Source organism: Emericellopsis atlantica (genome assembly GCF_019669845.1).
Source record: "Emericellopsis atlantica unplaced genomic scaffold F5Z01scaffold_19, whole genome shotgun sequence".
NCBI lineage: Eukaryota > Fungi > Ascomycota > Sordariomycetes > Hypocreales > Bionectriaceae > Emericellopsis > Emericellopsis atlantica.
Genome location: NW_025764721.1, coordinates 219,873 through 231,817, shown reverse-complemented (window position 1 = coordinate 231,817; position 11,945 = coordinate 219,873). Strand labels below are relative to the sequence as shown.

Genomic DNA, 11,945 nt, shown 5'->3' with positions numbered 1-11,945 from the left:
CTTGCTGGATCTGCTTACCCTTTAGATACCCGGATCTGCTTACCCGATAGTGCACACCGCGGGACGCCGGCACTTAAAGTCGTGGATACGGCATTTCTTCATCAACCCACAACAGCAATGGGGCGTTTCTTCAAATAGCTTAACAAGGATGACTGATTGATTGATAACCCGAGCTGAATCAACTCTGATTAATCCTCTCCCACCCACCGGCCGAGAACGGCACGCGGCCTCGCTCGCAATCTCCAGTCGTTGATCGACAAGGCAGATTTTTTTTTTTTTCTTCACTAACCCAACGAACTATGAGTCTTGATATCTCTCATTTCTTTCGTTTGTTACTGGCAGGGTAAAAGCCATACGCACAAAGGAGACTTGATCGTCAGCGACAATGGCCGCCCACGAGAGCGCCGCCACGACTGTCAACGACACTCCTCGGAGTCTTCACGACCATGACGACAACGACAGCAACGATGACAGCCATCACCAAGGCGAGATTCTCGCCAACACAGCGTCTCATGCAAGCTCCGTCTGGGCCGCGCAGACAATGTCTTTCCCGCGCGAGGCCATCTTTGTCGCAGTCGTCTGCATGGCCCAGCTCCTCACCCGTGAGTTCTCTATCCACATCAAACCCCATATCCATCATGACCCTCCTACTCACCCGATCCTAGAGTCCGCGTACCTGGGCACCCTCGTCCTCCTACGCCCCATAGGCGAGTCCTTTGGCATCACCAGTGCGCCCCGTCTCGCCTGGCTCGTGGGCGGCTACTCGCTCACCGTCGGCACTTTCATCCTCTTCTCCGGCCGTCTGGGCGACATCTTTGGCTACAAGCGCATGCTCATCATCGGCTACGCCTGGTTCTCGCTCTGGTCCGTCGTCGCGGGTCTCAGCGTCTACGCCAACTACACCCTCGCCGTCTTCGCCCGCGTCCTCCAGGGCATCGGGCCCGCCATCTGCCTGCCCAACGCGCTGGCCATCTTTGGCGCCACCTACCCACCCGGTCACCGCAAGGCCATGGTTTTTGCCTTCTTTGGCGCCGTGGCGCCCATTGGCGGCGTCCTGGGCGGTGTCTTTGGGTCCCTCCTCGCCTTGGCCTGGTGGCCCTGGGCCAACTGGGCGATGGCCATTGTCCTTGCTGTCCTCGCAGTGATTGCTGTCTGGGCCGTCCCGCCATGCCCAGGGGCTCGCGTTCTACCCAAGGGGCTCAAGGCGTGGTGCGAGACGCTCGATGTGCCGGGTGCTCTGGCTGGTGTCGTCGCGCTGGTCCTCTTCAACTTTGCGTGGACGCAGGCGCCCATCTCTGGCTGGGCCACGGCGACGGTGCTGGTGCCGCTGGTGCTGGGTCTGGCGCTCTTTGGCGTCTTTGCCCTCTTCGAGTTCAAGTACGCTACGCGACCCCTGCTGCCCTTTTCGGCCGTCAACTCGGACGTGGCCTTTGTCCTGGGCGCGGTGGCGTGCGGCTGGGCGACCTTTGGCATCTGGACGCTGTACCTGGTGCAGATCCTGCAGAACGTGCGCGGTCTCTCGCCTCTCCTGACGGTCGCGTGGTTCAGCCCCGTCACCATCGCGGGCGCCTGCGCGGCCATTGTGACGGGCAAGCTGCTGGGCCCCTGGCAGGTCCGGCCCGCGCTCGTCATGACCATGGCCCTCGCGGCGTTCACCACGGGCGTGGCGCTGACAGCCTTTGCGCCGGTGGACCAGGTGTACTGGGGCCAGATCTTTGTGTCGATGCTCATCATGCCCTTTGGCATGGACATGAGCTTCCCCGCCGCGACGCTGATCCTGTCAGACGCCGTCGGGCGCAAGCACCAGGGCATCGGCGCGAGTCTGGTCAACACGTGCGTCAACTACGGCATCGCGCTCGGCGTGGGCTTTGCCGGCACCGTTGACAGCCAGGTGCATGGACCCGAGGACACCAAGACGGGCATGCTCAAGGGGTTCCGTGGGGGGTTGTATATAGGCCTGGGGACGGCTGGGCTTGGGCTGGCCATCTGCCTGGTCTTTTTGTTCAAGAAGTCACGGCCTACTTTTAAGGATGGGGGCAAGTCTGGGGAGAAGGCGTAGGACGCCTGGTCTAATGAGCCGTGTAGCCACAACAATGTCTATTTTCCAATCCAGACTCGCAAGTGGTCTCAGCGCCACATACCAGTCTGTTTCGCATTCCATTTGCTGAGCAAATGTCCCGCTCGCCGTCATTGGGGGGTGTAGGACACTGTTCAAAGCGACAAGCATGAAGAGGACCTTTCTCCCCGGCAGCGAAGCGATCCTCATCTTGGTTGTCCCTCATTTACGTGAGCCGATCGACGATTCTCAATGGCATTGTGTACTTTCCCATCTAGCAGAGTCGCCGTAAACCAGGTCAATCTTCGCGCTGCATGATTTCATCATCACGACAATATGCCGTCAACAAACATACCGATAATGTGGACCATTCAGTTGCCTGTCGCCAATCGAGCCACGGGCGATCATGGACGGATTGAATCCTGTCATAGGACTTTTCTGCGTGACAGGATGATCATTGCACTTTTATCTGACCCCAATTGAGTTTCTATTCACGGCCACCGGACATCACCTCCGAGTCGCCCGCTTGTCGCTAAGATGAGCGGACCTCCGCCCCGGACGATCTCTACATGCATGGGCACATTGTGTACCCAGGTCGGTGACGCTGCTATCAAGATTACGTAGAACGCCACGACTACATGCCATCATCGTGAGAGTGACGCTTGATCAAGCCAAATGTCAGACTTGAGGAGCGCAATCCGGACGTATCTCCAGGGTCATCAGAGCTGAGGAGATTCCAGCCTCTCTGGGTGGCAATCCTCCAAGCATGAGGGTATAAATGGATTCCATCAACAAACTTACTGCAGCTTAAACCGTCGTCCTTGTGCTCTTGTCTATCAAATCACTCGACACTACAGATCTCACAAATCCAGGTTACATCTCAATTGCCCACACCAACACAGCACAATGGGCTCCAGAATCGACTCCATCACCGGCAACGGTCTACCTGAGGAGACCAAAGTCGGTGCAAAACGCTTCGCCGACTTTGACCTTGGCGGTAAAACATTTATCGTCACTGGCGGAGCCCAAGGCCTTTGTCTGGCATTGGCGGAAGGACTCGTCGAAGCTGGAGGGAGAGGTGAGCCCACACTGCCAGAACAGACCTCTGACACAAGCACTGACAATGATCGATCCATAGTCTACTGCCTCGACATGGCCCCGCCCCCCGTCGCAGGGTGGGAGGAAGCCCTGTCGCGCGTCCAGCCCGAGTTCGGTGGCTCCCTCGAGTACCGCCAGATCGACATTGGGGACACAAACAAGCTCGAGCACCTCATTGACTCAATTGCGCGAGAGCACAAAGGACTGCATGGCGTCCTCGCGGCAGCCGCCTTCCAGCAGGTCACCCCGGCCACCGAGTACACGGCCAGGGACGCCAACGCCATGATGAACATCAACTACACCGGCGTCCTCATGACGGCCACCATTGCCGCCCGCAAGATGATGGAGTACAAGTGTCGCGGGAGCATCTGCATCGTCGCCAGCATGTCGGGCCTCGTCGCCAACAAGGGACTCATCTCGCCCGTCTACAACTCGTCCAAGGCTGCCCTCATACAGCTCGCGCGCAGTCTCGCCATGGAGTGGACACCGATTCGGGAGGATGGCACGGGCGGCATCAGAGTGAACTGCATCAGCCCTGGGTATATCATGACGCCCATGATCAAGAAGGAGATGGAGGAGAAGCCCGAGCTGGTGGAGAGCTGGGCGCAAGATAACATGATGGGTCGGTTAGCGACGACGAGCGAGTTCAAGGGTGCTGCGCTTTTCTTGTTGAGCAACGCCAGTTCCTTTGTGACGGGCAGTAACATTGTGATAGACGGAAGGCATACTGCTTGGTAGTTTTGGGGGGAATCCGGTTTTAGCGTTTACATTCATACTTTGCAAAAGAAATTCCTCATAAGCTTAAATATCCCCGTTCCAAGTAAAGCTAAGGACGTGTAGACGGTATAGTTGCGTAAGTGATGTCCACTCCAGTAACGATAGACATACGTAGGGTAGGCAGATATTCACTAACCACATTGAACCGCTCATCTGTATCTCTTCGTTGATCACCTTCTGAATTTGACCCAGGATTGAATTTGACTTGCCTATCCATTCTCATTTTCTTCTCTCCTGATAAGGTCAGATCTGAGAGGTTCCTATAGACACCCCTTGTACATGCCGATGACGGGAAGAATCAAGGTTCCGGCCAACGTCCGGAGCAGGGCCGCGATTTGTGGGTCCGACCCGGAGGGACCTCCGGACACCATCACTTCCCCCAGTTGTCCAAACGTCCTCGCATTATCTAACGCGAGCCTTCCGAGTCTATACGATCTTTCCGAAGAGACTTCCGCTGTAGATGCATGGTCTTCAGTTTTATACCTTCCCTGTTAGGACCTTGAACATGCAGTCTACGCAAGGGATCGGCAGTGCCCGAACGTGCTCTCAAGCGGTCCTATGGGAGAGCACCCCCGCGAGGCGGAATACGACGTTGCGGACGGCAGATGCTCGTCGATCCGGGGCAGGACCTTATTCTTACTTAGGTCTCTTACGCGTGCCTATAGTCATTGCAGGTTGTTACGCTAGGCCATTGATATGTGCTTGCCAAGTGCAATCTGGACGTCAATGTTCAGGCGGGTTGCCAACGTATAAAGAAGTTCAATCTCTCCTCGTCTACCCGCAAGCCTCCAGCTTCACTTCCCTAAATCACCCCCAACCCCTCCTCACCTCGGCACCATGTTCATCACCTCAAGAATAACTGTGCTCGCCGCTGCCTTACCGGCCGTCTACGGCACAACGGTCAAGTCCCCCACACCCCCCATGGGATGGAACAGCTACAACCACTACAATTGCCAACCCAACGAGACCATCATCAAGCAGAACGCCCAGGGTCTCGTCGACCTGGGCTTCCGCGACCTCGGCTACAACATCGTCACAGTGGACTGCGGCTGGGCAGCCACCACGCGCGACGAACAGGACAGGCTGCAGTGGGACAAGGAGACGTTCCCCTCGGGCCCCGAGGCACTGGGCGACTTTATTCACAATCTGGACCTCAAGTTCGGCCTGTACTCTGGCGCTGGGTACCGGATGTGTGGGCTTCCCGACACTCCTGCGTCTCTTGGTGAGTGTCATAATTATGCCCTGTGAAACAGTCTCATCACTGACATTTTGCAGGATATGAAGAAATTGATGCCCAGGCATTCGCAGACTGGGGAGGCGACACACTCAAGTACGTATCTCCATTTAACACTCCCCTCAGATCCCACCCCTGACACTCCCAGATATGACAACTGCTACTCCACCTCGCCAACAGAGATGGTCGACGTCACGTCCCCCGAGTCCCAGAGCCCGGACCGCTTCATCACCATGGAAAAAGCCCTCAACCAGACCGACCGCGACATGCAGTACTTCCTCTGCCAGTGGGGCATCGGCCAGAACGTCCCGGACTGGACCGCGCCCCTCGGCAACAGCTGGCGGATGAGCAACGACATCTTCAACGCCTGGCGCGCCCTCTGGCGCATCGTCAACCAGGCCGTCCCCCACGTCCAGCACACGGGGCCCGGCGCCTTTGCCGACCTCGACATGCTCATGTAAGTCCACCCGTGATGGAAGTGTTCATTCCCGAGGAATCACCTTCTCACCCCCTTGTGCAGCATCGGTCTGAACGCACTGTCCGTCGAAGAGGAACACTTCCACTTTGGCTTCTGGTCCATGCTCAAGTCCCCCCTCATCATCGGCGGCGTCCTGGTCGAGGCGGAGATCCCCGCGTCCTCCCTCGAGGTCATGCGGAACGAGGAGGTTATCGCCATCAACCAGGATCCCCTCGCCAAAGCCGCCGCGCTCGTCATCCGCTACACCGAGGAGGAGTGGGACGTCTGGGCCGGTCCCCTCTCCGACGACCGCATGGTGCTCGGCATCGCCAACTGGAAGAACGAGACGCAAACCGTCGAGGTGGACCTGAGCCTCGTCGGCGTGAGCTCGGCTGCCTCGCGCGACGTCTGGGCTCATGAGGATGGCTCCATCTCAGGCGTGCAGACCTTTGAGCTCAAGCCGCACGAGTTGCGTCTCCTGGTGCTGAGTGACATCGAGACCACCGAGAAGCCCTCGTCGATAGCCTACTACTCGGTACAGGACGCGACTGTTGGCGGCCAGGCGGCGCTCGTCGATTGCGGCGCTGATGATTGTCTTCCCAACCATTTGAAGGTCGGCTCCATCAACGCCGACGCCAGCGTCACTTTTGAGGGCGTTTCTTCTGCGCACAGCGGTGAGATCTTTGTTGGCATTGACTTTATCAACTACGAGTACACACATACCATTGGTGACTGGGCCACCAACACGCGCAACATGACTTTCGCCGTCAACGACAACGAGGCCAAGCGCTGGGCGTTCCCTCTCGCGGGGGGCGACTGGTACGAGACGGGCCGCTTGATGGTTGCCCTGGACGGCTTTGTTGCTGGGGACGAGAACACTGTTGTCTTCAGCGGCTTTGACGACGGTCACTGGGCCCCGGACCTGGTAGGCCTAGAGATTTTTGAGTAGTGGACGACAGAGTAGAATCAGTATAAATCAGCATTAGTATTGTGGTCATGGACCCATCTACTCTCTTTCGCAATCGCCCCAGGTCAAGTAAAGACTCGCTGCATCCAGAATTACAACTCAAGCTCCGAGGATCTCCTCCCATCCGGTGAGGCCCGACAGGAGCGGCACAGTGACATCGCATATGGCACCCTTCTCAGGGACCGTACCATTCGCAAAATACGTCGCAATGTGTTGCACTGTGCAGGGGCTCACGTGGGCCCAAATGGTATGCTATACCACAGTCAGCTCGAAATGCTCAACCACAACCAAATCCACTGACAGAAGAGACTTACACCATAACCACCTCGCTGCTCCACCAGCACAGCGTTCTCAAAAGTCTCCGACACGTTCTTTGCGGATACCAACGGCGTCGCCGGGTCGAACTCATTGTTGATAAGGAGGATCGGCTTGGTGGTCTTGACCTTAAAATCGCCGTCGTAGCGCTCCTTGGCAGGCAGTTTCCACTGCGCACATCGCGTAGGCAGGTCGTCCGCGGCATCGGCAAAGTATCCCGCGGCATGGCGAGCGTCGAGGGCGGACTGAAACTCACTGCGGTTCGCAGCATGCGTCAGTACGTCGCTGCATTTGATACCATCGCGCGCGTTGCTGTCAGGGGCGACGGCGGTCTGCAGGGCGTTGGATCCAGTAGCATCGCCGCCGCCTGCAGCGCCGGCCGAAAGAATCTCAGAAATAAGCGTGAGGTTCCGCTGCTGAACAGCAAAGAGCTGCGAGGCCATGCCAGACCACTTGCTGGGGTAGTACAGACTTGAGCCGATGAGGTTCTTGACAAAACTATAGTCAAGCACGATACCACCAAGAGGGCCACCGGGTGTTGGAATCGCCAAGGGGTCAGTGCGCAACCCCTCGAGCATCTTGAAGATACCTTGCTTCACCTCGTCGGCCGTTTGATTCATGGCCAATGGACACTTGTCGGGGTTCTCGGCGCAGCCTACGCAAAACCCATTGAAAGTGCCGTCTATGCTGGTGAACGTCTCACTCTCACTTCACGCGAGGTCAGTTGCTATTATTCAGGGGAGTCCATTATGCTATACTCACTTGTTGCGGTAGTATAGAGTGGGGTTGACGACGCCGTCCAAGACCATCTTGTCGATCTTGTCGGGAAACATGGCGGCGACCGTGGCACCCAACAGGGTACCGTAAGAGGGAGCTTGAAGACAGTTAGTCTCAGTCAGATTCATAACACGATCCGGCCTTGGTTGAACATACCCCAGTAGCGGAGAAGGCCATCCTCCTCGAGCACGTCCACCACACGCATCAGATCGCGGGCCGTAAAGGCCGTTCCGATGAGTGTCCCGTTCTCTGTCTGCATCGCGGCGCAATTGTCCGCAAAAAGCTGGGACTGCACCCAGATATTGGCCGGAGCGGTGTCATATGCCGATGCAGCTAGGGTGAGCCCGGCGTAGGTGGATGACGCCGTGTCCTGGTAGCATGAGAAGGGCAGGGTGCTGTTGGTACCTCTAGGAACGATATTGACAATGTCGTAATCGTAGTTGGTGGTGCTGCACACGTCAGTGTTGGTGGTTTGCTCTTGTCCATATGTCACCTCCGTGGGCAGCCTACAATTGAATCCTGGAAGCGAGAGCCACAAGGTCTTCAATGCCGGAAGCACCAGGACCTCCAGCATTGAAGAAGATGCTGCCCTTGCTGGGCACCTTGGGGGTTGGAGCGCGCACAATCTCCAGGGCCAGGGTTGCACCAGAGTCTTCGTTGGTGTAGTCAAGAGGGACATCGAGCGAGCCGCATTGCAGGCTCGAATTGCCAGGGATCAAGGGATCGTGGCATTTTCCCCAGGTGATACCGGAAGAGTTCACGTTGTTCTGTCGGGACTTGAGGTCGAATGGCGTTGCCAGTGCCAAGGCTGGCAGTGTGAGAAGATGTGAAGAGCGCATTCTCAACTCTGAGGGAGTCAATGTATATGAGTGAGGAAGGAGTGTATGTCTGCTCTTTCCTAAGACTAGGCACGGAGATCTGGGGGGAGCTGCGTCTACCAAGACTCAGGGCACATCTGGCCGCCAACGTGGAGCGTCGAGCGGTCATCTTATATGCCATACTCGTGGGCCAGCCTTGAACCGTGCCACGTACACACATGGCACCAGCATGTTGGGCTTCGCAGTGCAAACCCATGGATCGTCGAGGATAGCTCAGCTCGGCAGCCTTGTGGCCCCCAACGTTCAAACCCCCCACACGTCATAGGTCGCGTTCCACAGTCACTGCTCGTACCCAGCAGCCTCTGATTGGGCCAGCCCATTCTCAAATCTCACCTAACCCGCTGCGGCATCGCCATGATAGATTATTACTTGGACTGTGCATCGCATTCCGCTCGCGCCTCCACGACTGCGGCGTCACCAAGGATCCTTAGGCTGACCTAGGCCCCGCTACGCCTTCGCTTCGGGCAGTCGTTGCCGCAAGACGGCATTCCTCAGTCGGCCAGAGCGAGCGATGCGGAGGCGAAGCAAGTCTGTTCGGTCTCGACGGTGCACTTCAACCTTTCGTCAGTCCAACAGGGGCGAGGCGGGATCCGTTCTCCAATCTGCAACAGGGGATGGGGGCAGACAGGAAGATCGAGCCCTTTTGGTTGAACTACCATTTTGGTACACAAAATGCAGTCCTGATGAGAAAATGAGAAGACCTCTTCCGCGTATCGTAGATGGCTATGTGGCGTGGAGAGTCGCGGTGGTGCACTTGGTGTACTTGGAACGAGCTATACACCCTGGAGTAGTTAGGCTAGTAGGTAGGACCTGCACAAGCAAATGTGCAATTTGGTGAACTAAATCAAGACTCAAACTTCGTGCTATGGATATTATTCAAGCCCGAGGTAGGCCTCTGCGCTGACCTAGGTACCCTGAACGTTGTGAACAGACATCTACGTTGGTATATGTGTACATAATTACCTTGGGACAGCAGATAGCATATTCAATATAGGTGTCCTCCTATCTCCAAGACTTTCTTGAATGAAGCTTGACTCAAATGGCATATTTCCAAACATGAGAACTGCGAGTGATCCGCGCATCAAGCCCGAAACCCTTCAAGATCTGAACTGACCAAGTTCGCCCCATCGGGAATGGATCTTGGGCCTAGCCAGCCAATCAGCAAGTCTGTATTTCATCAGGAACCCGCGCGGCAGCCCAAAATGGAATTATCAATGGAGATTGGAAAATATTGAATGAGACCGAGAGCTTCATAAGCACTTACAAACCCCCCAACCTGTATCCGTACGTAGTAGTATCCGGCCATTCGCAGCACGAGTAGACAGATGAGATACCTCGCGCGCCGTTGCAGAACTGCCTTGTGTACCGCCACGACGTTGACGCCCCTTCGAAATCCGACGCCTGCTTATCTACTAGCATCACGACGTGCTTCATCCCGCGCAGGCGCACCCACAGCACAGTCTCTCATACACAAAATGTCAGCCAACGACAGCAAAGCGGCAGCGTCGCCCGCGGCCGAGGAGAAACTCCCGCCGCTATCAGATCATGACTTTCGAATCTACAACAATATGGCCGACCACATGGACCTCTTTGTAAGCCGCCGCCCCCCTCACTCACTTCGTCATCATTCACTGACACTTGACCTATCCCCAGCACAACAACTTCCGTCAGTCATGGAACCTCCTCTGGCAGGCATGCTGCAACAACAAGCGCCCTCGGAATCTCACCCTCAAGCAATTCCTAGATGAAGGCCTGCGCTTCATTCAACATCTCACCGTGCACCACAACATTGAGGAGCAGCACATCTTCCCGGTGCTGGCCAAGAAGATGCCCGAGTTCCGGGGCGACCTGCAGGCACAGCACAAGCTGATCCACGCCGGCATGGACAGGATGGCCGACTACCTCCGAGGCTGCAAGACGGGCGAGTACGAGTTCGAGCTGAGCGGGCTCAAGGCGCGGATGGAGACGTGGGGCGACGTCCTGTGGACGCATCTGGACGACGAGGTCAGGACACTCGGTGCCGAGAACATGAGGAAGTACTGGACCAAGGAGGAGATGGTGCGCATGCCCATGTAGATAGATAATGCACATAATAATGATAGAGAATTGCCTGGATCGTGGCCTGTCTATATGCTCTGCACCACAGTATACACACACTCTTCGCCAAAAAAATGGAGCGCTTGCTATCCAACCGTGCTCTTACCCATATCCTGCAATGCTTCGCCTCGAAACAGCCCAGGTCCCGAAGACCCGTGCCCCTGGCCATGCCCCTATTTGTTCGCAGCCCAGAGCTCCCGCATCTGCGACTGCGCCGGGTGAAACGCCAGGGCGCTGACAGCAAAGTCGCTGAGGAACCCGCCAGGGGTGCTAAAGTGCACCGTGACCGGCGACCAGGCCAGGTTTCTGAAAAAGTCCCTCTTCCAACCCTCGGACCACGCTTGGTCCTTCTCCGTGAGCCGGCCCCCGGCCGCCGAGATCTTGCGCTGCCTCTCCACCACCAGCCGCGCCAGTTCCATCGCCACATAGAGCGCCCACGACCGCACGCTCCACATGATGAGCTTGCCCTGCGTCGCAGGGGAGAAGCCCAGGATCTTCTTGCTCGAGAGGTATGTGATGTTCTCCGTGGCTTGGAACGAGATGAGACATGTGATCTGCGCCGCAGCGACGATAAAGTCAAATGTGCGCTCGGCAGAGTTCTCGCCCTCCTGTTTCTTCGCCCGCGCGGACAGGACGAGCTTCTTGGCCGAGAAGTACAGACCCAGCAGGCCCCAGAGTCGGCCAAAGGTTCGCACCTCGGTCAGCACGGCGACGGCAGCCCTCAGTCGCGACGCGAGCTTAAGCGCGAGCCCGACAAACGGGTTCGCAAATGGCGCCTCTTTCGCAAAGTTGACGGCTTGCGAGGGCGGGAGCTGGAGGGCGAGGGCGACGAGCTTACTCGCCGACGAGCGGATGGCGGCGCGGGAGCCGGTTTCGAGGACATTGGCCGACAGTCGAAATCCATATGTGAGGAAGAACAAGACGACATCGGCGCCGGATCGTGTCGACGTGCATCGGTAGAGGCGGGCCAGAAAGGCGTCTGTGGACGAGAGGATTGTCTGGCAGCGGGTCGGGGCTGGGGAAGCGACATGGACCCCGTCGACAGAGGGGGCCGCCGACGAGGACGGCGGCTGCTCTGGTGAGGGCTTTTCTGACGACATGGCGGCTGTCGTTTGGGTCTGAGCAGGTGCTAGGTGAGGCCAAAGGAAGAAAAGGTTTTACACAGGTCTGCGAAGGACCGTGGAATGGGGAGCGAAGGTTGTGACGTGCACTGGAGAGTCTGGGGTTGAGTTGGTGGTCGCATGGCGGCGTTATCCGTTATCACGGGGGATTAGCGCCCGCGGGATGAT

General features: G+C 57.2%; 6 protein-coding genes across 6 annotated transcripts; 4 read left to right on the top strand and 2 right to left on the bottom strand.

Annotated features, from left to right (window-relative positions):
* Positions 1 to 112: 112 nt before the first annotated feature.
* Positions 113 to 2,064, top strand: F5Z01DRAFT_187310 (MFS transporter). The gene is made up of 2 exons (XM_046257982.1): positions 113 to 602; positions 666 to 2,064. The coding sequence occupies exons 1-2, from the start codon at positions 386 to 388 to the stop codon at positions 2,057 to 2,059; spliced, it is 1,611 nt and encodes a 536-aa protein (XP_046116748.1). The 5' UTR covers positions 113 to 385; the 3' UTR covers positions 2,060 to 2,064.
* A 550-nt stretch (positions 2,065 to 2,614) lies between these two features.
* Positions 2,615 to 3,924, top strand: F5Z01DRAFT_187307 (oxidoreductase). The gene is made up of 2 exons (XM_046257981.1): positions 2,615 to 3,134; positions 3,195 to 3,924. The coding sequence occupies exons 1-2, from the start codon at positions 2,963 to 2,965 to the stop codon at positions 3,890 to 3,892; spliced, it is 870 nt and encodes a 289-aa protein (XP_046116747.1). The 5' UTR covers positions 2,615 to 2,962; the 3' UTR covers positions 3,893 to 3,924.
* Positions 3,925 to 4,350: 426 nt separating this feature from the next.
* Positions 4,351 to 6,571, top strand: F5Z01DRAFT_689459 (glycoside hydrolase superfamily; the record flags this gene model as incomplete). Its single annotated transcript, XM_046266079.1, has 4 exons — positions 4,351 to 5,153; positions 5,207 to 5,261; positions 5,314 to 5,622; positions 5,686 to 6,571. Exons 1-4 carry the CDS (start codon positions 4,769 to 4,771, stop codon positions 6,569 to 6,571), a joined length of 1,635 nt encoding a protein of 544 aa, XP_046116746.1. The 5' UTR covers positions 4,351 to 4,768.
* F5Z01DRAFT_186799 (proteinase) lies at positions 6,560 to 8,798 on the bottom strand. Its single transcript, XM_046257979.1, has 5 exons — positions 8,192 to 8,798; positions 7,838 to 8,130; positions 7,667 to 7,778; positions 6,904 to 7,612; positions 6,560 to 6,841 (listed from the first exon to the last, which is right to left on the bottom strand). Exons 1-5 carry the CDS (start codon positions 8,518 to 8,520, stop codon positions 6,689 to 6,691), a joined length of 1,596 nt encoding a protein of 531 aa, XP_046116745.1. The 5' UTR covers positions 8,521 to 8,798; the 3' UTR covers positions 6,560 to 6,688.
* A 940-nt stretch (positions 8,799 to 9,738) lies between these two features.
* On the top strand, positions 9,739 to 10,649 carry F5Z01DRAFT_659536 (uncharacterized protein). Its single transcript, XM_046263779.1, has 2 exons — positions 9,739 to 10,151; positions 10,213 to 10,649. The coding sequence occupies exons 1-2, from the start codon at positions 9,885 to 9,887 to the stop codon at positions 10,633 to 10,635; spliced, it is 690 nt and encodes a 229-aa protein (XP_046116744.1). The 5' UTR covers positions 9,739 to 9,884; the 3' UTR covers positions 10,636 to 10,649.
* On the bottom strand, positions 10,650 to 11,924 carry F5Z01DRAFT_751642 (uncharacterized protein). Its single transcript, XM_046267056.1, has one exon. It carries the CDS (start codon positions 11,754 to 11,756, stop codon positions 10,830 to 10,832), a length of 927 nt encoding a protein of 308 aa, XP_046116743.1. The 5' UTR covers positions 11,757 to 11,924; the 3' UTR covers positions 10,650 to 10,829.
* Positions 11,925 to 11,945: the final 21 nt, after the last annotated feature.